The 26,375-nt window shown below is 38.7% G+C and overlaps 1 protein-coding gene across 4 annotated transcripts in view; it reads left to right on the top strand.

Moving 5' to 3' along the window:
* The first annotated feature begins 308 nt into the window (after positions 1-308).
* The window catches only part of IPO8 (importin 8), a 71,556-nt gene continuing 45,489 nt past the window's right edge, over positions 309-26,375 (top strand). Inside the window, exons 1-9 of one of the 4 annotated variants that reach the window (XM_038577180.1) lie at positions 310-613; positions 6,817-6,898; positions 12,064-12,220; positions 14,815-14,973; positions 16,068-16,224; positions 19,747-19,836; positions 21,017-21,111; positions 21,739-21,823; positions 24,195-24,329. In XM_038577180.1, the coding sequence (XP_038433108.1) occupies positions 530-613; positions 6,817-6,898; positions 12,064-12,220; positions 14,815-14,973; positions 16,068-16,224; positions 19,747-19,836; positions 21,017-21,111; positions 21,739-21,823; positions 24,195-24,329 (1,044 nt within the window). In that variant the 5' untranslated portion in view covers positions 310-529. Of the gene's footprint in view, positions 614-6,816; positions 6,899-12,063; positions 12,221-14,814; positions 14,974-16,067; positions 16,225-19,746; positions 19,837-21,016; positions 21,112-21,738; positions 21,824-24,194; positions 24,330-26,375 lie in introns of all 4 variants that reach the window. The other 3 variants (XM_038577181.1, XM_038577182.1, XM_038577183.1) reach the window with 3 other exon arrangements.

Here is a 26,375-nt window from a genome sequence, read left to right as displayed (position 1 = left end):
TCGTACTCACAAAGTGCCGCTCCATCTGTACATGCTTAATTAGGAAGTAGCTGTAAAGAGACCTGGAGCCTGCTGGTTTCCTCATCTGGGAAGCCGCGGAGGCTGTTTTCCGTAAGGCGGCATGGTGGCCTCCTGCCCAAGCCCGGGAGCGCCGTTTCTCTCCCGGGAAGAGGCCGGCGCTGTTTTCCGTACAGCATCATGGGGGCCGCCAGCGGGAGCGGCCATGGCGCCCCGCCCCGGGGAAGGGCCCGCCGTAAAGGAAGCGCCGCTTCCTCTTCTCGCTTCTCCCGCCTCCCACCGGCTGTCGTAAAAGGGTGAATGGAGAGCGAGTTGTGGGGGGTAGAAAGGGAGGACAGGGGGCGCGGAGTCAGAGTGGCGCAGCAAGTGGCTGCAGGTGGCGACGGTGGCGGGGGGCGGGGAGTGAGGTAGTGCAGGGGGCGCGAAGGAGGAGGCTGCGAGGGTCAAAAGGAAAACTGAAGCTGCAGTCTGGCCTACTGGTCCGGGGGCCGCGGAGCCCCCGCCCGGGGAGATGGACCTCAACCGGATCATCCAGGCGCTGAAGGGCACCATCGACCCGAAGCTGCGGATTGCCGCCGAGAATGAGCTCAACCAGGTGAGGCGCGGGCCGGCGCCCCCCCCCCCCCCCCCCCCCCCCCGGCCCCCGCGCGCGCTCCGGGCTCGGCGCCCCGGGTCTCCACCCGGCCGGTGCCCCGGACCCTGCGGCCGCCGCGGCCCGCCCCGCCCCCGGCCCGCACCCCGCCCCCACCCTCCGCGCCCCGCCCCGCCCCCACCCGCCCCCGCCCGCCCCCGCCCCCGCCCCCGCCCGGGCCGGCTTGGCGCCGCTCCTGCGATCTTTCTTCGGCCAGCACCTCGCGCACCTGTTGGCCACCTTTGCATCTTTTGGTCCCGCGTTCCCGCACAGCGCGGGTGGCGCGGCTCGCCCGGCCGCGGCGAGGGGCTCCGGGCGGCTTTGCTAGGAGCGCAGGCAGGGTGGGATTTCCCCAGGGACGCCGATTTGGGGGACGGCGGGAACGCTCACTCACAATTCGGAGTTCTGCTTTCCTCCAGACCCAGCCTTTTTTTTTTTTTTTTTTTAATTTAAAAAAATTTTTTTTAATTTAAGGTGTTGCGGTGGGAAACCCTGCCCATCGCCTGCTCCCGTGGGGTTGGCAGGACTGTTGGTGGACACTGATTGGCAGAGTTTTGCTGGAGCGCCGGGAAGCGCCGCCGGGACGGTGCAGGGGGAAGAGGAGGCAGTTTTCATGGTGCTACGATTTTACAATAGGCACATCTAGGAATAGGCATCTGGAGGGATTTCTTTCTCTCTCTCTCTCTTTTTTTTTTAAGATTTTATTTATTCATGAGAGACACACAGAGAGAGGCAGAGACACAGGCTGTGTGTGTGTGAGTGAGAAAGAGCCAGATGAGGGACTCGACCCCAGCACCCCAGGATCACGACCTGAGCCAAAGGCCGAGGCCCAACCACTGAGCCACCCAGGCATCCCTGGAAGAGATTCTTTATAAGCGCTGAAATGTGTAAGACTTTTTTTTATTTTATTTTAAAGATTTTATTTATTCATGAGAAACACACACACAGAGGGAGAGAGGCAGAGACACAGAGGGAGAAGCAGGCTCCATGCAGGGAACCTGATGTGGGACTCGAACCCAGGTCTCCAGGATCACGCCCTGGGCTGAACGTGGCGCCTAAACCACTGGGCCACCAGGACTGCCCAAGACTTTCTTTTATCTTCTGTCCTCTCTTCTTACTAGCCCTGACCCTGTTCCAGCCTTACCACCAACAATTTGAGAGTGTAATGATCCCCCAAATTAGCTTATGATTTTCATCCTCACCTATAAAATGAATGATAGACCTCTCATTAAAAAAAGTATGGGGACGCCTGGGTGGCTCAGCGGTTGAGCATCTGCCTTGGGCCTAGGGCATGATCCTGCGGTCCCAGGATCCGAGCCCCACATCAGGCTCCCTTCGAAGAGCCTGCTTCTCCCTCTGCCTGTGTCTCTGCCTCTCTCTGTGTGTCTCTCATGAATACATAAATAAAATCTTACAAAAAATAAAATAAAATAAAAGTTATGAATTAAGGTCTACTCCCCAGGGTAGAGTGACAGCTGGTTGAGGTTTTCCTTAAAATGTAAAGGAATATACCCTAAATGAGTGGTTTTCAAAGTATTGCCTAGGATGAGCAGCATCAACATCACCTGGGAACTTGCTGGAAACGGAAATTGCTGGGCTTCCAGGTTAGAGAATTAGAAACTCTGGGGGGTGGGCCCCGATTATGTTTTAATTAGCTAGGTAGGTGATTGGGTGCTTCCTCAAGTGTGAGAGCAGCTGTCTCAAGTAAAAGTTTCTGCCAGAGTTCACTAAGGTTTTCCCTGGTTGGAGTTGACTTTAAAGTGCAGTTGTGCATTTTAAATCTTTGAAATCCAGTGGGAGATCTGGATGGTGTTTGGAGTAAGTGTGAATTCAGGATTCCCAAGAGATAAAAGGGAGAGTGAAAACACTGGAGAGGTTGAGTTAAACTGAAGCATAAAGAGAATGTGCTGTTACCTCAAAAAGAAAAGGACTCTCGCTCAGAATAGGGGAAAGTTAAAGTGAGTACCTGTTCCAGGCTTTGCAGAGCAGAGGTACTATATGTCGATTGGCTAGAAGAACAGTAACCCAGGGATTGGTTAGAAGGAACAAAGCAAGAGCTGAAGTTGCAGTCTATTAGTATGAACAGGGGAGTTGGCCTGCTGGTGACCCCCTTCTCTTCACAATGAGGCCAGATGTTATTTTGCTAGTGTCAGGAGGGATCATATCTTTGATATCATGTTATACTTTCCTGCCTCCGTTAGCCTGTCCTTGCTTTGTTTCTGATTCATCAGCGTATAAGTGCAGTTGACTGTATAGAAGGGGAAGGGTTGATGGGAAAGCCTGCAGAACTAGAAGAGACGTTCGGGACCCAATTCTACATTTTCTTTCTTTGTGGTATTTCAGTTCACATCTATTTCATCCAAACTCTTGCCCTGTCCCATATCCACCCGTTTCATCCCGGGCTGTAATTTCCTCTGTAACTTGTAAAAGGAGCTTATTGCTATGCCACTCTTTTAGCATTCATATTTTGTATAATGCTTTTAATTGTAATATGCTCTAAGTATTTTTTTTTGAATTATCTGTAAGTAGAAGACAAGTATACCGCAACATAACCTTGTAGTAAAATATGATTATAATGTTGGGTTTTGTGTGCTTATTTTTTATCATTGCTGTAATATCCGGCTTTGTTGGATAAATGGGTGGGTAATCTACCATAAGTGATTAGGGTCCAGCTCATGTATTTTAGTCTAGGTCCCCCCACAGCACATATGCTCTGTGTAAGAAGTAGGAGCAGCTTCTGCAGTGTACTGATGATTTGTCAATTGCCATGTAGGAGAGTAGGCAGTTTCAAAACATAACAGCCTCTGTTCTGAAGGATAAATTCTTGTTTGGAGCTATGTTTTTCTGTAACCAACATATTTTTGTTACCAGTGACTGGTTCCTTGATTGCTCTGTGTGATATTGTTTCTGTGGGAAAACATATTTTCATTTTTTTCTTCTTCTTCTTCTTCTTCTTCTTTTTTTCTTTTTAAAGATTATTTATTTTAGAGAGAAAGAGAGCTTGTGAGCGTGTGGAGGGGCAGAGAGAGAGAGAAACTTCAGCAGACATGGGGATCAATCTCATGACCCTAAGATCACGACCTGAGTTGGAAGCTTAATTGACTGAGCCACTTAGGGGTCCTGGGACAACATATTTTCAGTTTTATCTTAGGATGTTAAGAATGCATCCTGTGCACAATCTTCCTTGTCTCTGGGCCCAGAGCAGCAAAGGGAAGTAGGAATGGGTAGATATCTTGCTCTAGTAACTCATCCACAAAGGTACGTTCTTTTAATAAAGCATTCTCCACATGGCCTCAATAGGGAAATAAAAAGAATTACTTTCTTGCCGAGCTTTGGAACCCCTGCTTCCATACATCTGTCTCTATTATTATTATTTTTTAAAGATTTATTTATTCATGAGAGAGAGAGAGAGAGATTGAGGGGGGTGGGCAGAGACACAGGCAGAGGGAGAAGCAGGCTCCATGCAGGGAGCCCCATGTGGGACTCGATCCTGTGACTCCAGGATCATGCCCTGGGTGTGAAGGCAAGTGCTCAACTGCTGAGCCACCCAACCATCCCTGTCTATATTATTTTTATCGCCCTTTAAGAGAGTTTGCTTATGTGAATAACATATTTATTGAGTTATAATGCAGACACTAACACAAGGCTCAGCTTTCACAGAGCTTGCATTCTTGTTGGGGATCCAGACAAGTAAACGATAAAATACCAGGTCATAAGTGCTATAGATGGTAAAGTCCTGGAGAGACAGTGTTGGGGGTAGAAATAGTGTAGTCATTCTCTGAAGGGTGATATTGAGCAGAGACCTAGATGTTGTGAAGGAGTGAACCAGGTGAAGAACTGGGAAAGGAACAGAGGGATGAGCTAGTCCAATAGAAGCCTTCAGTGTGGTATGTTAGAAGGACTAGCAAAGTTAATGTGGTGGGAGTGGTAGGGCAGAGAATGGGAAACAGCAGGTCTTTAAGTGAGTTCTCAACAGATGCAGAATTACGTTAAGTAAGTAAACTATTTTCAGAAAACTTCACGGATACAAAGTAAATATCAAGAAATGTCTTTTTTTCCTCCCAAGGTGGAAAAAGAAAGTGGATAAACATTTGTGAGGAAAGTAGTATGAGCCTTTATCTGAATTTACCCCTGGATGTTTTAGCTGGTCAAATTAACATAGTTTGAATCAAGGCTGACAGGAGAAGACAAAAAGTTGCACAAGTTCATTCAAATGGCAGGCAGTTGCAAAAAGAGGAGTTCCAAAATGGGTACAAAGGCAACAGTGTTGAAATGAAAGCAGTCTCCACAATAACTACTTTTAAATAGGTACCATTAATCTAAGTGTACAGGTTATTTTGTACTTATGTGTAATAAGATATGTATCTAAATTCTAGAGATTGGAACTAAGCTATGGATGTTTTAATCTGTGATTCACTACAGGATTTTTCAGTATCTCAAATGTTACAGACATGAGTTATTTTATAATAATGTAAACGTAGAAGGTTAGAAGTTTGGGCTAAATGTGTATTAATTTTGACTCCTGTAAACTGCTGTTGAAAGAAATCTGTTTTCCTAAAAACTACTTTAAAATGGTGGTTTCAATTTTGATTAAAAGAGAACTTACTTTATATATGACAGGCTTAAGATTCTGAGATTTACACAGGATGAATGAATGGAAGAACAATTATTAAGATTTTTGGAAAGCATAATGTTCTTCGGTGGGAAAGATCAATATTTTAAAGACGCCAATTTTCTCCAAATTTTTTAGTCAGACATTTATTTTAATAAATGCTCTTATGAATTAAATGAGTAGGAAAGGTGATAAAAAGTTGAGTGGTATACATAAACCTAGTGTTATATTGAATAGGATGCCTCCGTAGATCCAGGCTCCTGGGAGAAGGTACGCTGAATAGATTCTCTTCATCACTGTTGGCTTTAGCCTTACTGAGAATTTATGAGTCCTTTCTGGGAATGTCAGCCGGCAAGGCCAAGTGTAAGCTCTGGGAATATGGCAGGATGGTAACCTGGTCCAGGTACTAGATATCTGGAGAGAGTATTATGAGACGGAATGAGTTGCTTTGTATTTTTGTTTTTTTTAACTACTAAAGTCCCCTTGTCCAAACTCAGGAGTAGGACAAAGTAGAACTTTGGGGGTGGGGTGGGGTGGGGCACAGAGTGACAGCAGGCACTTCAGCATAGGCTTATTGGGGGTCAGGTTCAAAAGATGCTCCACCAACCGAGGGCAGCTGGTGATGACGACTCTCAACACTGTCTGGTGAGGCACATTGTTCGAATCTGGCCTGGTTCCTCTCCATAGCTCATGCACAGATAATTGATATTATCTTGTCTGTTTTCCTGTGTTGGATCTGCTGTTTTCTGTAGCCCATGTTTTCCATGTTTCTGTTTATCAAACATACTGTTAAGCAAAACTGAAGCACAAATAAGCTAGGAAGAAACACTTGCAATGTATAGGTCTAATAATAGGTTAAGATTTTAAATTCATAAATAGCTCTTAGGATTTATTGAGAATAAAACAAATATTCTGTTCAAAAAAAGATAAAGAGAATAAGGATTTGTAGAAGAAAACAAATAGCCAGCAAAAAGGATAGATTCTTTTTTTTTTAAGATTTTATTTAAAAAAAAAAAAAAAAGATTTTATTTATTCATGAGAGACAGAGAGAGAGAGTGAGAGAGAGAGAGAGAGAGAGGCAGAGAAACAGGCTCCATACAAGAAGCCTGATGTGGGACTTGATCCTGGACCCCGGGATCACACCCTGAGCCAAAGGCAGACGCTCAACCGTTGAGCCACCCAGGCATCCCAGATAAATTCTAACTTAGTAGAAATGCAGTTTAAAATATGAGTCAGTTTTGAAGAAATGATAATGCTTAACCTTGTATTGGATAGGTGGGCATGTACTACTCGTGGGAGTGTAAATTGCTACATTCTGGAGAGCATTTTGACAATATATGTTAAAAAAAACATAGAAATATTCATACCCCTTTATTCATCAGTTTATTCCAATTTATTCTAATTTTGATTTGAAATATTTTGGTGATCTTAATTTGCCTTAGAGAATTTCTCTCGTTTTAAAAGTTTTCCTTTTATTTGGACAGCAATGTATTCAGTAACAGCGCTGTTACTCATTTAAAGCCCCTATTTTATAAATATTTCTTTGTAATTTCAGTCCTACAAGATTATCAACTTTGCCCCCAGTTTACTTCGGATTATAGTCTCTGACCATGTGGAATTCCCAGTACGCCAGGCAGGTAAGTAGGTTTCTCATCCTTTATAAAATTATTTATATCTGTGGTTTCTTCAAAAAATAGGAAGCACACAAAGTATTTCTAATGGCTTAAAAACTCACTTTTGTTTTCCCTGGAAACTTAGCAATAGATACAAGGCTCTTATACCTCTCCTAGCCTTTCCACTCCTTTTCTCCTGCCAATTCCTTGCCTCTGAAACTTTGCCATTTTCCCCCTTAGCTTTCACACTTTTAATGGATTAATATCCCTAATTTTGTTATTCCTGGTGGCCGACCCTTTGGGTCCAAAGATGAAAACTGAATTTATGTATGTGGATTTGAGCTCCATTCATAAGTCAGATCATGGAGGTAATATGTGCACATATGTTCCTAAACACATGTTTGGGGAACAGGACTTTTGTTTTATTTTATTTTTATTTTTTAAAAGATTTTATTTATTTATTCATGAGAGACACACAGAGAGAGAGAGGCAGAGAGACAGGCAGAAGGAAAAGCAGGCTCCATGCAGGGAGCCTGATGTGGGACTTGATTCCAGGACCCCAGGATTGTACCCTGAGCCAAAGGCAGATGCTCAACCGCTAAGCCACCCAGGCATCCCTGGACTTTTGTTTTAAATATGAGACTTACTTTCAAATCTGTGGGATTTTATGGTAGTTCCATGATGTTGTGTGTTCCTCTTTTTGCCTTTTTAATGAGCTGGTCCTTAGAGCCCAGAAGGTAAAAAAATGGGAGACAGTCTTGGAGTGTCATGAGTCCTGAAAGGTGGTAATTTCAAGATAAAGGAAGTAAAACAACAAATGCTAATTAAAAACAATTGATATTTAAAACGTTTTTAAAAATCATGTCACTCAGTATATACTCATTATAAATAATTTGGTCAATACAGAAAAATACAGAGATGAAAGTAAAACAATTATTCAATACTCATTGCTCAGAAATGGCCATCATTAACATTAGGTGAACATTAGTCTTTGCAGGTCGGTAGAAGGAAAGATCAACAATTTTATACAGGTAGGATTATACTCTACATGCTGATAAAAGTAATTTTCCTTGAACACAACAGCAAAAAAAGGTAAGGAATCATTAGCTGTGGGAAAATACTTGTAGTAATATGTATGATTTCCTAAAAGATCTCTTTGTTGTTAAGAAAAACCTATGGAAAAACACAACGTTGCAATTATTTGGTACTTTAGTAAGGTTTATAAGACTTGTATGTAGATTTTCTGAAACCATAACTCTGAGTTGTTTAATCTTTGTTTTATAAAATAGGGCTGTTCTAAAATTACATTTTGCTAAGTGGAACCTATTTTAATTTTATAGGGCCATTGTGAAGGTCCTGTGAGTCTTTGTAAAAATAGTATTTTTAAAGATCTTAAAGCAGTTTGATTTAATATGTCTTCTTTACATATAAACATTACAAAAACTCATTGGATTGCCCTTAATTCCACCCCTAAAGGTAGCTGTCCTCAACTTTGGCAGGTTCTCCTATTCTTTTTTCTCTCCTATAGATACAATGGCTTTATTTATTTATTTATTTATTTATTTTCTTTTTTATTTATTCAGAGGCAGAGAGAGAGAGAGAGAGAGAGAGAGAGAGAGAGGCAGGCAGAGAGGCAGAGACACAGACAGAGGGAGAAGCAGGCTCCATGCAGGGAGCCGGATGTGGGACTTGATCCCTGGTCTCCAGGATCACACCCCAGGCTGCAGGCGGTGCTAAACCGCTGCGCCTCTGGGGCTGCCCGATACAATGGTTTTAAAATGTAACAAACATTGTTTTTATTACACATGGTGTTTTGTAACTTTTTCCATTGAACATATACTCTTGAGGGGGGGTGTTGCATGTCAGTGTATATGCAGATATGTGTACTTTATGCTTTATCACAATTGTTCATTATTTCTTTGTACAGAACTACTATAGTTTATTTAAACAACTTGATGGATATTTCCTTGATTGTCTCTGTTATTATTGATAGAGGCAAAGCTATAATGAGGCTCTTTAGATTTATCTCTGGATACTTGTGGGAATATTTTCAAAGAATAAATGAAGAAATGGAAATGCTGGGTCAATGGATAGTAATGATATTAACATTTAGAATTTTGAATCTTGGGCAACCTGGGTGGCTCAGTGGTTTGGCGCTGCCTTCAGCCCAGGGCATGATCCTGGAGACCTGGGATCGAGTCCCGTGTCGGGCTCCCTGCATGGAGCCTGCTTCTCCCTCTGCCTGTGTCTTTGCCCCTTTCTCTTTCTCTCTGTGTCTCTCATGAATTGATAAAATCTTTAAAAAAAAATTTTTTTTTGAATCTTCTCACTAAGTTGCTTTTGTTTACTTTTGTATTAACACTGAATTAAATGTTAGGTTCCTCATATCATCTATGCAACTTTGAATCTTAATAACTTAGATAAAAAAGTTTTGATATGAAATGTAAATAGCATTTGTAGGCAGTTTTTCTTCATAAATTATGTAGATTTCAAATCTGTTAGTCACAGGAGTTTATCTTAGTTGTTAATTTTTTAGTTTATTAGGACAGTTATCTCTCCTAGATAATCCATTTTATCGTTGAATCTGAAATACACAGTATTAAATTCTATAACTATCCTGAATTTAAATGCCACTTATAAATTTTCTACCCTATTTATTATTAAAATACAAGGATGTCCCAAGAACCTTATGGCAACACCCAGGCAGGTAATTTATCATTTTATCATGACATTTAAAAGAATGATGTGATCTTTGCTTAAAAAAAAAAAAAATCAGCCTGCATAAAAATGTAAAAAATTATGCTAATATTAAATAGGAAGGCATAGTTCTGCAGAATATTCAGTTCTTAATTTTTTGGCTTGGGGGTAGTATTTTTGTAGTTGTGAGTCTGAGTCCAGGGCATAGGGCTTACGTGATGATTTGTTGTATCTGAGAAGGAGAGAACTGTGCGTATGCTTTACAAAGTTAATTTCAAACTTCAGAGGCTTAGCATGGTAAGTGGATTTTGTAGAAAAACCAGGTTTAATTCCTTTATGACTGGATGAAGATGATATTTGTGTTTTGTTAGCTCTGGTAAATGGTTAGATAGGTGTCTTTAAATAATTAAAGGGAGGGACACCTGGATGGTTCAGTGGTTGAGCGTCTGCCTTTGGCTCAGGGCCTGATTCCAGATTCCCAGGATCGAGTCCCACATACGGCTCCTCGCATGGAGCCTGCTTTTCCTCCCTCAGCCTGTGTTTTACCTCTCTTTCTGTGTCTCTCATAAATAAATAAATAAAATCTTAAAAAAATAATTAAAGGGAGATTTTTAGATTATTGATAGTTTGAATTATCTTTGGTACTTTTTTTTCATTATTCTTAGCAATCCATGATTATCTGTAAGAGAAACTAATATTCTCTTATTAAATTATTACATTATGCTCAATTTTATTTTAAGTAATTGAGGATTTAATTTTTAAAAAAGATTTTATTTATTTGAGAGAGAAAGTGCATATGTGTATGGACGCAAAATGGAAAGAAGGAGGGACAAACCGACTCTGCACTGAGTGTGGAGTCCAATGAGGAGCTGAATCTCAGGACCCTGAAATCATGATCTGAACTGAAATCAAGAGTCAGATGCTTAACTGATTGAGCCACCCAGATGACTCTAATTGAGGATTTATTTTAACATTTACAAATTAGTGTGCCTTTTACATAGGCCATCCTGTATAGTGCCCGATAATAAAAATAGTTTTTAGTAGTAAAGTTAATGACATTTAACGACTGAATTATAAATAAGTCCACGATTTTACCATGTCTGTATCTCTGCTGTCTGAACTTTGCAGTTTATTTTCAAGCTTCTTCTATAGGATTAAAATTTGGTTTTGTGTATAATGTAGCTGATTTTCTTTTTGCAGAGATTAATGAAATCAGTTTGAACTACTGACAGGGTGGGCCATATTCTTAGATCATTTATTCATTTTTTCAATAGTCCAAATTCTTATTGCCGATAATATAATAAATGTACTGGGATAAAAGATGGTAGGTACTTAGTCTAGAGCTTGTGTAGTCTGATTAGAAACAAGTAAGCCCTGCCTCCTCTCTCTTTCTCAAATAATTTTTGTTTTTATAAAAAAAAAATGGAAATCTCAAATGGAATTCTCTTTTTCAGACCTTGACTGAATCAAAACTAATGAAAGAGGAACATATAGTATGTCAAGTTCATCATTTCATTAAATTTCAGTTATATATATATTCAGTGTAGAACGTGTTGGTTTATTCTCGGTGTCATAATACTTGTGAGCCAGTTTAGTTTTATGTAAAATTGGGATGAAGGGACGGTGGGGTGGGGGAAGAAGAGGGAGGAGAAACTCAAGAGAAGACAGTTATAATGCTTTGCAGAGCACATCTCTTTATTCTTATGTATTATCTCTATATATCATGTTACAAGTATTTATTTACATTCTGTGTTCAGCTGGAATAGTTAGAAAGCTTCACATTCCCTATCAAAACCCGGTCGTCATACATCAGTTTATTTCTTTCAGAAGCCATTTGCTAACTATTGAAGATGGTTACACAGAATAGGAACAAAATTATTATGTATTTTGATGAAATAGATAAGAAATTTCCTGAGATTTTACAAAGATATTTGAAGATTGATGTCTTTTTTCCTTATTGTTTAATTTACAAGTGGTAAATATTTCAGAAGGGTTTGATAGAAATTAGCAATATTTCAAATATGGTAGTGTAGAATAGTGGCCAGTGAAGGAAAAAACAAAAACAAAAACAAGAAAAGCAGTGTATATGAAGGACGGTAGAATTTCACCTGTTGTGGACTCAGCATTAGTCATTAGGAACAGTATGATCTTTATGCTATCAAAATACAGTTAGTGGAGTTTCATTTAGACTACCTTATATTTATTCTCAGCATATATATACTTGATTCCTAGATCATTTTTCTGTCCTATAAACTCTGAAACCTGATATAATGAAAAGTTTTCTGCTTAGATTTGCTTTACCAGCTAATGAGAAACTTTAAATTCTTACACATTTCCTTTCCTCACTTGGCTTTTTATAATTGTAAGATTTTTTTCCATTTTTGCTGAGTATCATGTTTAGTAGTGAAGGGCTCAGCCTTTCGTGCTCTCTAAAGCTGAATTAAAGCCATCTTCTTAATACTGCTACATTAGCATATTTTTCTCTACCTTAGCTGCCATTTACTTAAAGAACATGGTGACACAGTACTGGCCTGACCGAGAACCTCCCCCGGGAGAAGCAGTATTTCCATTCAACATTCATGAAAATGATCGCCAGCAAATACGTGATAACATCGTGGAAGGAATAATTCGGTCTCCAGATTTAGTGAGGTACATTATACTACATATGATTAGTAGGAAGCATAGAATGTTTGGGAGAGGTTGGATTTAATCATCAGTCTCAAGTTTGTATTCCTAGAGAGATAAAATAATGAAGGTGGGCACTCCAAAAATACTCTTTTACCTATTTGTCTTTGCATTTGTAATCTTTGTCTCAATATTTTGGAAAAGATTTAGTTGCCGTACGTTGCCAGTTAAGGCAAAAATCAAAGTTAACTAAGATTATATAAATCCCTGCTACTTAAATAACCTATGTTTTTAGTTATGATCTCTTTACTTTTTACTATCTGCTTTCTTCCCCCCCTGGCAGGGAAATTGATTCCTGGGAGTTTTAACCTACCACTTTTCTTTAAACTTTACCTATCTTTTCATTCCTTTTTTGAACTGAGTATCTTTTTCTTTGGAGAAGACAGGATAGAAAATTGGCTCTGGTTTTTAAAATTTAGGTTAGATGCTCTTGGGCAGCACTGTCCAGTAGACCTTTTTGTGATGATGGAAATCTTCTGTGTCCATGTGGAGTCTGTGGCTATTGAGTACTTGAAATGTGGCTACTATAACTGGGGAACTGGATCTTTAATTTCGATTAAGGTGCGCACATAATGCCGGCGGCTTCTGCTATTTCACAGCAGAGCTGCAGAGTCACAAACATTTTGCAGTTTTAAAATAGGAAAAACAGGGATGCCTGGGTGGCTCAGCTGTTGGGCGCCTGCCTTCAGCTCAGGTCATGATCCTGGGATCCAGGATCGAGTCCCACATCAGGCTCCCTGTGAGGAGCCTGCTTCTCCCTCTGCCTGTGTCTGCCTCTCTCTCTCTCTCTCAGTCTGTCTCTCATGAATAAATAAATAAATCTTAAAAAATAAATAAAATAGGAAAAAGAAATCCTTTTCTTGTGAGCTAGTAATTAGATTTCTATTGAAAATGGAAGAGGGAAAGAGGTGAAACTGACGCAGGGGGATGAAATTGTTTAACGTCCACAGATGAGCTATTGCTTTATCCCTGAGTGTCTAATGTACATTATGTCCTAAGCAGGAGGAATAGGGAAGAACCTGTGAGGGAAACAGCAAGGAAGGAGAACAAACATTGAACTCCTCTCTGTGTGGCTCTTTTGTTAGTTAAGAGGAGAAAGGATGTGTACAGATTAAAGAAAATCACTATTATTCTCAATGGGTGCCCAGCAGTGGTTCCCCTTCTGGCACCATCGTGTGTCCATGTCTTGTTAGAATCTTTACACTTTCAGTTCCGTCTGAATCTTGTAATGCTTCTACATAGTAAGGTACGAAGGGATGGATGGCTGCTCATAGCCATTCTTTGGTTGGTTGGAGTAAGAAGGGACTGGGAGGTCTCCAGAAGGTAAAATCTGAAGAAATGACAAGTTTCAGTTTTACTGCCCACAAAAATAACCTACTTATTGTTTAGAAACAACTGCTGGTGACACAAAAGGGGACTTTTATCTTTATTATGAGACAGTTGCTTCTTTTATATCCTGAAGGCTTATTGGTAATAATTCATGAAGAACTATTCTTAAAGTTTAAGAGCGTGGCAAAGGAAATTTTTCAAAGGGATTTGGTAACATAGAGAAATGGCATTATTTTTTGTGTGTTTCATTTCCGTGAATGGAAGTTATTAGCCAACTGAACACATGCGTTTTTTTTTTTTTTTTTTTTTTTTTTTGCATTATGCAATCCTAATTTAGCAAGGTTCACTTTCTAACCATTTGTAAATGACCATATAAGGACATATTGATAGTTTGTGGGAGAGAAATTTTTTCCTCATTTTTTTTTTCCAATCTTAGTTACAGTAGGGATCCCATTGAGGAAATGGTTACTGACATAAATATAATGAGATCACATCTTTTATTAAAATTTGTAGTTTTATTAAAGAGAATTCTCTCTGTTTTATGTCTTTCTTACTGCTTTTTTCTTCATTTCTTTGCAGAAAACTTAGCTTTCCTCTTTAAGAACTACCAGCTAATACTTGTTTCTTATTTAGTCTAAAGGACAATTGCTGTCTCAGGAAGCTTTGATAGGAGCAGCATACTGTGTTGGCTATTAACTGATAATGGATGTTTCAAGGTTTTGACTCAACAGAGATGCTTCCTACTGTTATGTCAGCCTCTGTTTTATCTACTTTGGCTATTTTTAGGCTAAGTTTTTCCAGTTGAAATGACACAATATTTTATTTATTTTGTTTTGTTTCCCCCTTAGGATGTGATAACCAAAATACAAAAGGTAACAAGCTGGGGAAAATTTGCAGAGCTGTGGTAGATTCATTCTTTTTTTTTGAAAATTTTTAAATGAATTTTTAGTTTTAGATTTTTTTCTCCCCAAGGCAGTATTTAGGATAATCCCATTTGAAAGTTTTCATTCATTGTAGGAAATTACCTATTCTGTTTATTTTCAGGAAATGGAGCTACTAAGGTGGTTTTTCTTTATAGAACTTTTCTTTTTTCCCCTTCCCCGAGATATGTAACTATATAATATAGGTAAATAGGGGTTAGAGTGCTTTTGGGTAAAATATTAAAGGTGTTTGAAACCTGATATTTATAACTACTTAGATTTTGGACTTTTCCCCCCCCCACCTTATAGAGTCCAGTTAACAATGTGTCTCCGTGCCATCATTAAATATGATTTCCCTGGTCACTGGCCAGCGGTAGTCGACAAGATAGACTATTACTTGCAATCACAGAGCAGTGGAAGCTGGCTTGGCAGTTTATTATGTCTGTATCAACTGGTGAAGACGTATGAGTAAGTTGATTTCTATTGGCTAAAGATACCAGTCTTGTGTTACTTAGAATTAAATTACACCTCTCTATGCAGAGAGGTCTGCTGTGTGGGTGTTCTGCAGAATCAGGGTAGTTTGGGAATTGTTGGGTTAAGCACAAACATGTTTATTTACTATAGTTATTCAAAGAACCTTTAATTTACTAATGTACATAGCTAATCTCTAAGTGATAAGATATGCAGTGTTTCTTGAATTCATTTGCCAGTTTCAGAGGCCCATTTATTAACAGCTTTCCTTGGAAACTCAGAGAGAGAGAGAGAGAGAGAGAGAGAGAGGGAGAGAGGGGTACCTTAATATTTAAGTTCTTCAAGTGAGCACATTATTAAGTAAACCAAATATTTATCTTTCTGGATACAAAATAGAAAATGTTAAAGTTTCGTTGCTAGTGACATCCTTTGCCATAAAAGTTGCCCGGGACATAGGAGACTAGTGAGCATCACATTTAATAGCAGTTGCTTTCTGGTTTCTAAGAGGGTTGCTCTTTATGTATGCAGGGTCCTGTAGTGTACCTTTAAAAAAACTAATTAGTTCAGACTTTTTAGAGTTTTTAGAAGATATTTGAGATTTGGAGCATCAAAGTGATCTATGAGCACCTGAGTTTGCAAACTATTTTAACATCTCAACTTAGTATATTACAAGAAGAAATGTTTTTTTCCCCTGCATTATTTGTTATATCATAGGAATGTCTATTTAAACAGGAGTATCAACTTGTATTTTATAGGAAGAATTGTGGTATGATGAAAATTAATGTAAGTCATAGAAAAATTCATTTTGGAAATTTGCAAAATAGTGTAGAATTGTTTTAAATCAATTTAACTGTTTTTGGAAAGATTTTAGGTTTCTCTGCCTAACAGAGGGATATGTTCTTTCCCACTCTCTTTCAAGTTTATTCTAAGAATCCAAACAAAATGTAAGCCAGTGTTTGGAATGTTTTTGTTTCATTAGCTTTATCTAGTTAAAAAACATATATTTAAAAAATTTTTTTTCATTCATTATTTATAGCTCCTTTTTGTAGGGGGGGAATTATTTTTTTCTCTTTTTGTCTTTGCACATGTAGATATAAGAAAGCAGAGGAAAGAGAGCCTCTTATAGCAGCAATGCAGATATTTCTGCCTCGTATTCAACAACAAATCATGCAACTCCTTCCTGATTCCTCACATTATTCTGTTTTACTACAGAAGCAGATTCTGAAAATCTTTTATGCACTTGTTCAGGTAAGTTTCTGTTGCAGAAGGTAAATATAGGACCTTGTATTTCTGCCTGACATGGAAAGTGCCTAATGAGTGTCAATATGTTAAAGGTTATTATATATTCCCACATGTAATTCTTTTTAAAAAAATCCTATGAAGGAACAAGCTCACAGAAATTAACTTAATTGTCCACGTTTATCTTAGGGGCAGAGCTGAGATTCATTGACTATGCCTTTTGATCCAGTGTCTGAAGTGTCAGTGAGGAAGAACCAGAGTAATTAAAACTGCCAGAGATTATTTGACTCATCCATCAGTAACATTCTGCCTGTTGATAAGTTAGGCTTATAGGAAAAGAAGAAGGAAAAGAAGAGGGTCCCTCTTTTACTGGGAAATCATACGGGTGATAGTTTCTTTGCAGTGTGACCCAATTTAAAGCTAACAAAGATTTAGTGCTTCATTTTCTCTCATTTAAAATACTTCCTTTGTCTTATCTGAAAGCTATAAAGAATATTAATATGAGAGTCTAAAAAATAATTAGAAGAGGACAGAGATGGAATGTGTTAGATATAAAAATATTTAAAATTTAATCCTTGGGAGAGTTGGATAAAGTATTTAGATCTGGGTGGAGGAAGAATAATTGTTTTTAGTTTGTTTAAAGTGTTTGATGATGAATGAGTCAAACTCTGTTACATCCTTTTTTTTTTAGTTAGATCAGTCATGTAAGAGGGTGGTGTTGTCAAGCTAGAGAGCCAAGATAGTTGGTTTTGTTTTTGGCTGTTATGTCACTTAAGTACTTTTGTAATGTTTTAGAATATTCCACTGCAATAAAGATTTATATTTTTAGACTCCTCTTTTATTTATTTTATTTTATTTTTTTTTCAAGATTTTATTTATTTATTCATGAGAGACACAGAGAGAGGCGGAGACACAGGCAGAGGGAGAAGCAGGCTCCATGCAGGGAACCTGATGTGGGACTCAATCCTGGGTCTGCAGGATCACGCCCTGGGCTGAAGGCAGTGCTAAACCACTGAGCCACCTGGGCTCCCCTAGACTCCTCTTTTAAACTTTTTTTTAAAGATTTATTAATTTTAGAGAGAGATAGAGAGAGGGGGAGCGGGGGGAGAGGCAGAGGGAGAGGGCGAATCTCTGCACTCAGCACAGAGTCCAACATGAGGCTCAATCTCACAATCTTGAGATCAAGACCTGAGTCGACACCAAGAGTAGTAGGATGCTCAACCAACTGTGCCACCCAGGCACCCCTCATCTTTTAAACTTTTTATAAAGGGTGGTCTGAAGTAATTTTTTTTCTTCCAGCTTAGCAGGGAAAGGGAAGATGGAGAGGAAGTAAATCTGAGGTGGGAAGATACTAGGATACTAGGAAACTATCCTCCCTGCCCCCCTACTGTTCTTTTAAAGTAATAGGAAAGGAAGATATATGGTGCCTTTGGCTTTTTTTTTTCTTTTAAAAGATTTTATTTATTCATGAGAGACACACACGCAAAGAGAGAGAGAGAGAGAGGCAGAGAGAGAGAGAGAGAGAGAGGCAGAGAGAGAGAGAGGCAGAGGGAGAAGCAGGCTCCATGCAGGGAGCCTGATGCGGGACTCAATCCTGGGTCTCCAGGATCACACCCTGGGCTGAAGGCAGCGCTAAACCGCTGAGCCACCTGGGCTGCCCTGGCTTTTTATTAATAAGCACCGTTCAGGAAGTTTCCTTGGGAGAATCACTTTACTCTGAGGCAAATGTTTTTTATTCAGAGAGAGGTTTTGCTACTGGATATAGTAATATCCCATTTAAACTGAGGCTAGACTGCCCTTCCCATTGGAGAAGCATCGTAGGAATCAGGAAGTAAGACCAGGCTCTTGAAATAATTTTCCTAAAGCCTCTACCTCTGATTTGCTAAGAGGGCAAAGTCTAAAAGTTTTTTCTCAACATATGCTGCTACAAACCTAAAAAAACCAGTGCAAAACCTCAAGATTTTTCATCATTTTGGTACTGTATTATATACTACCAAAGTAATATGCTCCCTCTGGGAATCCTGGAAACAAAAATTTAGGCAGCTTTAAAAGGCATGATATAATGATAAGGTAAGTACAAAGTTAATGTTTGCTAGTTTGGAAAGAGGCAGAAAAGTTTGTTTTAAAACGTATGATACAATTAAATTGATTTTTGTCTAAGTAGCATTAAGTAAATGTTTATTGTGTACAGGGCACGTGGATATTACAATCATACTCCAGAATTCAGTTTGTTCAGACGTGAACTCTTAGTCACTTAACCCACTAACCCGGAATCTGTACCTCTTCAGCTCCCTATTGTAGGATCTAACAATTCCCCGTTGCACTTAAACTGGGAACTTCTTAACATAGCCTATAAAACCCTTCATCGGTCTACCTTATCTTTTACTGTTCTTACCTTTGTACTTTGTACTCTAGCCATCCTGACCAGGTATCTACTTCATTTGGTCATGCTCTGTCTCATTCTGAGCCTCTGAAATACTGTCTTTCTGTCTGGAACACTCTAGTCCTTTATGCCCTGGCCAGTTTGTGCTCTTTCTCCAAGTCTCAGCTTGTGTGTCACTTCTAGAAAGATGTCCCTAATATATTACTAGCCTGGTTGAGGCAGTTCTCTGGTGTGTGCCTTTAATGATACTGTGTGTGTAGGTGTATATATATATGGTCAGATTATCACATTGTGTATCTTACACAATGTTGTATGTCAGTGGTATCTCAATAAAGCTGGGAAAAAAGTGGTTAAAATGAAAAACTTGACACACAAAGAGTTAAATGGTAAAAATCACTTTTCTAGAATCTCATGCTGAATAAATGAGACCTTACTGTATTAAAGGATTTTTTTTTTTTTTAATTTAAAAGTAGTTAAAAAAAAATAAAAGTAGTTTAGAGTGCCTGGGTGGCTCAGTCCATTGGGTGTCTGCCTTCGGCTTAGGTTATGAGCCCAGGGTCCTGGGATCGAGCCTCCAAGCCCCGCTCCCCCCTGCCGTGTGTGTGTGTGTGTCTGTCAAATAAATAAATAAAATCTTTTAAAAAAGTAGTCCACACAGCATAATACCCTCCAGTTCAGTCGGAGAAGGACAAACATTATATGTTCTCATTCATTTGGGGAATATAAATAATAGTGAAAGGGAAAATAAGGGAAGGGAGAAGAAATGTGTGGGAAATATCAGAAAGGGAGACAGAACGTAAAGACTGCTAACTCTGGGAAACGAACTAGGGGTGGTAGAAGGGGAGGAGGGCGGGGGGTGGGAGTGAATGGGTGACGGGCACTGGGTGTTATTCTGTATGTTAGTAAATTGAACACCAATAAAAAAAAAAAAAAAAAAAAAAAGTAGTCCACAGAAACATTTCATGGCATGCATATTTCTAGATTTTCAAAATTTTAATTTGCATATGCTTTTAGATCTATTTTAAGTTAAATTTTAGGTTAAACCATATGAGATTACCATTTTTGTGGTCAAATGTTAGCCATTTCATATGCTGCCTTTTTTGGAAGGGAGGAATTGCTGTTTGATGATGATGTTCTTCTGTTTTCAGTATGCATTGCCTCTTCAGCTGGTGAATAACCAAACCATGACTGCATGGATGGAGATCTTTCGAACTATTATTGACAGGACAGTTCCTCCCGTAAGAAAGGGCTTCTTGTTGAGAAAAACTGGGAAAAGTAGGGTTTGGGATGTTTGTGGTAGACTGATTTATTATCCTAGCTTGCTATTTGGAAAAAAATTACTATTGTAATGAAAAGAGTAATACATACTCATTTTTATAAAGTTCAGATAGGCAAAATTAAAAAAAATAACTGTATTTAATATTACTAAAGATGATAAAAACCATTTTTAAAAGTTGGTATTTATTGCTTTGGTCTCCCCCCCCCCCCCCCGGGTCTGTATATAGGCACATTTTATTAATAAAAATGGTATATGTAGGTCCTGTTTTGAAATTCATTTTTCATTTAAAATCTCTTATAAATATTTTTTATATGAATGTTTTTATACTATCATTTTTGTGGAGTGTTTCATTTGCTGGACATTTAGGTGGCTTTAGGGTGTTAGTGTTTTAACTATAAGGATGTAGTTAAATTTTTATGCACATACATGATTATTTTCTTTGGAAAAACTCCTAGAAGTGGTTAAGGCTTTGACAGATCTTGTAAAGTGCTCTCTAGAAACATTGTCCTGGCTTAAACTTTAATAAGTAGGGATTGAGAATATCCGTTACATTAAATTCTAAGTTTGCCAGTTGATAGGTGAAAGATAGTGTCTTGTTTTTATCTGTAATAACAATGATGCTATATGTCACTTATGAAATTAACTCAAAACTAGTCAAAATAACTAAGTAACATTTTAAAATTTCAGCTTGTCTTCAAATGTGCAGTACTCTTTCTTTTATCCATATCTTGGGACACATTATATTGAGGTTTAATTTATATACAAAATGCACAGAACTTAGGGAACAGATTAGTGAATTTTGACAAACACACACCTGTGTTACTGTTACCCAAGACAAGATATAAAACCTTTCTGTCATCCCAGAGTTTCCTCAAGGGACATGGTGTTTTGTATTTTGTTTTCCACTTATTTGGGCCTTTTGAAAATAGGAGATAAATGTGAACAACAGCATTAGTTGAAATTTGCTTTGCTTATTTAATTTCAACCTAGCAACCTATAAGAAAGAATTTGCATTTCTATGGCAATCTAAACTCACATTTAATAGTATGTACTCTATAACAAGATTTATTCTGCTTTTATTATTTGCATAAACTCTTTTATTATGCAGAAATTTAATGTGGATGTTTTTGTCCTCTTAGGAGACTCTGCAGATTGATGAGGATGATAGACCAGAACTAGTCTGGTGGAAGTGTAAGAAATGGGCACTGCATATTGTAGCTCGTCTCTTTGAACGGTAATTCTCTTTATTAGATTCATGATCTTATGATCAATACTTCAGTATTGGACACAGTAAAGCTGGATAGGTCTCTTGATGCTCCACAGTGTATCATTATTTGTCTTTAAAAGCCAGAGTGGGCAAAAAAAGTTACCCTTTGTTTTAAGGTAGGCTTAACTGATTGTTGGCTTTGGGATCATAATGAAGTGAACCATCTTCTCTGGACCTTTCTGTTCCTCTGTGAAAAAAGAATGGATACATGACATTGGTTAGCTCATTGAAAATATATAGGAATTGTACAAGAAGGTGCATGGCTACTCAGCTCCATAGACAAGTTAGTCAAAGTTAATTATAGAAACATTTATTTAAAAAAAATCAGATATAACATTTTTATTTGTAATATTTGCCCTTGGTTAAATTCTTGGTTAGGTAGGTGGACGTGTCTGCTGAAATTTTAAGTATGGCCCAGAATCTAAGTACAACAAGCACATCATGATTTCATCTTGGGGCTTGTAGAAAAGGGGAGAGGGTCAGTTTTCTGGCCAAAGAGAATAGATCTTTCAACAAGGGACAATATTTAAACTAGTGAGCATGCTTTGTTTTAAAAATTTATAGTATTTAAACATTTTCTCTTTGTATTTTAAGATATGGAAGCCCAGGAAATGTCACAAAAGAATACTTTGAATTTTCTGAATTCTTTTTGAAAACCTATGCAGTGGGAATTCAGCAGGTAATAAACGTATGCTTTTTAAATAGAAAGACAGTTACTTTTTAAAGTAGTTAAGTCATTTCTATTCATTTAAAAGTAAGTTATATAAACATAACATTTTTTTTCCCCTCTCAAACTAAGAATTCTTAATAGATTGTATATTTATAGATGTTGAAATGGTAGTTCTGGGAATCTAATATAGTGCAATCTGTTTTAGAACCAGATGTGCCATGGCAGCTTCCACAAGAAGTGCCCTTCCAAACTCCTAGATGCTAGACTCAAACCTTCTAAGTTTGTTGATACCGATGTTGCAGGACCAATGCTTAGATTGGGTTCTTCTGTTAACTTTCTGATCTCTTATGCATGTCTTATTCTCTATTCCTTTGATCCTCACCTCTTTCTTCTAAGCTTTTCTATCAGAAGTTTTATGTAATGAGCTGATCTATTTCAAGATGGGTAGAGCTCAGAAGTTAAGAGCTTCAGCGAAGAACTTACACATTTTTGTGGAAGTTTGGGAACCATTCTATACAGTGAAAGTTAGGAGTTCTTGAGAAAGAAATCCCAAGTTGGTATTAATATTTAAAACCTTCAAAGGACGTTTGGGCGTGAAGATTGGTTGGCCTGTGTTGCCATTTGAATCACATTTTTGTCTATATTTCAACAAATGAAGTTTAATAACTATTCAAGCACTGGCTGTATCAAGACCACAGTAAGGAAGTAAGGATTAATCAAACATAGTAAAAACCATTAACAACATAGAGGGTGTTTCTAGGTTTTTATAAATCTGTGCATATTAGTCTGCTTTATTATCAGTGGTATCAAGTTAAATACTTCAAACCTGTCGTCATAGATCAAATACTTCCTTTTATGGACGATCATTTTGTCTGGTATCATTCTATGGATTATCATTTCTAAAAGGTGTCTCATGACAATTCAGGAGAACTATGGCTGTAATTTTCTCACAAATTATTTTGTTAGCCCATGAGGCAGTCTGTAGGGAAAATTAGTGAATAATGAATAAAATGATCCATTCAGGCATTCTCTGTGGAAACTAGGATAATCAGGAAGCTGGTCAGCTTTGTCTTCTGCTATCTCCACTGCTGTTCAACTCATTAGGCATCCTAAAGTTGATGGCTTCTTGAAGTGTGTTCAGCCCAGTTTTTCCAGTGTCACATATACATGTGTATGTTGTTGTATGTAACATGCTTTCAGATTTCATGGCTTTGTATCTATGTCATAAACTATTTATACCTTGGTTACTTAAGGTATATGTTCCTAGTATTTAAAAATTGTTTTCTTATGAAAAACTGTTTTCTTCTTTGCTCTTGTATCTCCTCTCCTACTACCCCCACTTGGTATGAGCAACAACTGTCTTAGAAAGACCTGTGTTCAGTAGCATCTACTTTTAGCTTGCATTGCAGAAAGGGCATCTAATTGATGGTAGGACTTCTGACAACTTTTATAAACGTGAATTTTACATAACTTGAACTGAATTCGTGTTCTGGCTTTATAAATTCTGTACATGTTTTGAAAGAGCTCTTTTTGTTTATTCAGCAGTTCAGTTTTAAGCTTGCTATAGTGACGTGCTTTGGGATCAGGAATTGGAAGATTTGGACTTTGTTGTAGCGCTACCTCTGATGGAGGGTCCTTGGGACAGTCACAGCCACTTTGGGCATGGTTCCTTCCTCACAAATGATTACTTTTAAAAAATAAGACTTTAATAAAAAATAACTTTTTAGTTTTGTGTTATGTTTGCAAAGACTTTCTGTGGTCTAAGATTATAAAACTAAATTCTTTGATACTTACTCCTAGGCATCTGATGCTTTCATTTTTTTTTTGTTTTGTTGGTGGTGTTGAAATAGCTCCCCATCTGGAATTCATTTTGGTATGGAGTTTAGTTAGGGAGCTGACTTACTATTTTTTTTTTTTTTTCATAGAGCTCATCAGTTGTCTTGATACTGTTTTTTTGGATAACTAATCATTTCCCTTCCAATTTGAAATGCACCTTTATGAAATATTGAAATCTGTTTATGGTGTCTCTTGCTGTGTAGATGCTTTCAGTGTTCAATTAGTACAGTCTGTTATTTGTATTTCTTTTAACAGGAGTCTTAACTTATTTGAAGAGCTTAGTTACATAGCATAGAGTGTAGACTTACCCTGAGTTGTTCCCCAGGTTAGAAGTGGGACACGTGGCTGGAAATCACAGTTCAAAAGAACATGGACCCATCTAATAATTAGAACTTCCTGTGGGTTTTCTCACAAAATACCGATAGTCCCTAAAATCTGTTTATCTTTCTCGATTCTGGATTTTGTGTCCTGCCTAAAATGCCCCTCCTTTTAATCTGAAAATTATTTATGTTCTCCTCTACTTTCTTGTTCTCTTTTCCTGTAGGTACTACTAAAAATTTTAGACCAATACAGACAGAAAGAGTATGTAGCCCCCCGTGTTCTTCAGCAGGCATTCAACTATCTCAATCAAGGGATTGTTCATTCTGTCACCTGGAAGCAGATGAAGCCACATATACAGGTCAGTGTCAGGGACTAGCTCTCCAGAATCCTTCTCCGGTTAAGTTAGGTTTTCCAGACAAAGTAAGTCACTAATCCTGTATTATGTATTTAATGTATTTTTATTTCCATGAAAAATTTCAAATGCATGCAGCCGTATATCTGATATGATGGGCTTAGAAATTTAAGTATTTGGGAGAAGAGGAAGACCTTCTAGTTTAATGAGTTATAAGACCTGGATTCAGCTGGTCTTGCCTGGAGTCTCATGTAGCCTCAATTTCTCTTCTGGTCAGTCAGGTAGTGTTTTTCTATCCTGCTTATCTACAGGTTGCTAGGCTCAAATGTGGTATTTTATGTGATAACATTTTGAAAGGAGTCACCAAGGCTCTAAGGTGGTAGCTCACAAGGTTTTGATGTCTCTTTTGGCATTAAGTTTTATGAAAGCAGAAGTTAAAGCTTTCTGTTTTTATATCAGTTATGTACTTAAAGATAGAATGTAGCATCATTATTTGATTAAAGAACAAATGAGAATGAGAAATTATTGGCCATTAATAAAAAAATTCCTTCTTGCATATAATTTTGAGTAATTCAAAGATGTTAGGAACTGACTTTTTTTCCCCCCTCTCAAACTAAGAATTGTTAAATTCTGCAATCTCTGTGATAGTACCTAAAAAAGGCAATGTATCTTTATATTGCCTTTGGTGTCCAGAGTAGAATTTGTTATTTATTTATTTATTTATTTATTTATTTATTTATTTATTTATTTTCAAAACCTTCTTATTTAATAGAACGCTCTTCATGATACCTCTCAGAATATAAACAGAGCTTGGTGTAAAGAAGCTCACTGTCATGACTAAGACTTCTCTGAGGAGTTAGGCAGTATCTTGATCTATCCCCACCCCCTAACAGATTTTCCTAAAACATGTGGGATAATCAGGGAGGAAACACATACATTCCTTTCCAAATGAGGGCAATGTTACTCTTCCCAGAAGGTAATGTTACAACACTGGCTCCTGAAAGCAGCAGCCGCCCGCCAGCCACGTTGGAATGGACAGTTACAGCTGTGCACTTTGGAACCTGTCAGGTCTCGAGTCTGATGTCTGAGGAGTTTCAGTCCACCTCCATCCCATGAGGGGCAATGGAGTTTGGTGGCTGCAGTCAGCATTCTATCCTTTGATCACAGCAGTTGGTCTCAGTTTAATGGCCTTCTTGCTGATTCCAGCATCATGACAGGTGTTCATCACATCCGTCACATTCTTATAGGACTCAGGAGCCTCTTCCATAACCAGTTTGGGTGAGGCAACTCGGACTGCGATTCCCATATCTGCCAGTTTGTCCAAGACATCCTGGAAATCTAAATTATGACGAGATTTTGCTCGGGACAATGCACAGCCCGCTCCATGGCAAGTGGTCCCAAAGGTCTCCGTCATGCCCTGCTTGGTGCCCGTAAGAACGTAACTGCAGGTGCCCGTGGTGCCACCAGTGAGCACCAGCTGTCCAGTGAGTTGGTAATCCACAGCAATGAGAGGATGGTGAGGAGGGAAAGCCCGAGTGGATCCCTTCCTGTGTACCAACAGTGTCCGTTCCTTTCCATCCACCACGTGCTGTTCTACTTTGGCAATATTGTGAGAAACATCATAGATCACATGTAGGTCCAAGTCATCAGGGGTTGTGTTGAAGACCTTGGCTAAAGCCTGACGGGTTAAGAAGGTCATGGAAGAGCGGTTGACCCAGGCATAGTTCCCAGCAGCTGCCATCCCCTTCAGGTAGTCCTGACCCTCTGGGGAAGCAATCCGAGCACAAGCCAACTGCCGGTTGTTGACTATAATCTTGTCTCTTTTCATGGCTTTTTCCATAGCTACCAGTGCATCTGTGGCTACTTGGTGGCCCAAGCCTCTGCTTCCACTGTGGATCATCACACACACTTGTCCCTTATGGTCGATGCCCATTTTCTTAGCAGCATACTCATTGAAAATCTCATCCACAACCTGGATTTCTGCATAGTGGTTGCCTGCTCCCAGGGTCCCCAACTGAGGAAGGCCTCTTTTCTTAGCCCTTGCAGAGACTT

Source organism: Canis lupus, chromosome 27 (genome assembly GCF_011100685.1).
Source record: "Canis lupus familiaris isolate Mischka breed German Shepherd chromosome 27, alternate assembly UU_Cfam_GSD_1.0, whole genome shotgun sequence".
Taxonomy (NCBI): Eukaryota; Metazoa; Chordata; class Mammalia; order Carnivora; family Canidae; genus Canis; species Canis lupus.
Note: the sequence above shows the minus strand (reverse complement) of the source record. Positions and strands in the feature narration are given on the sequence as shown.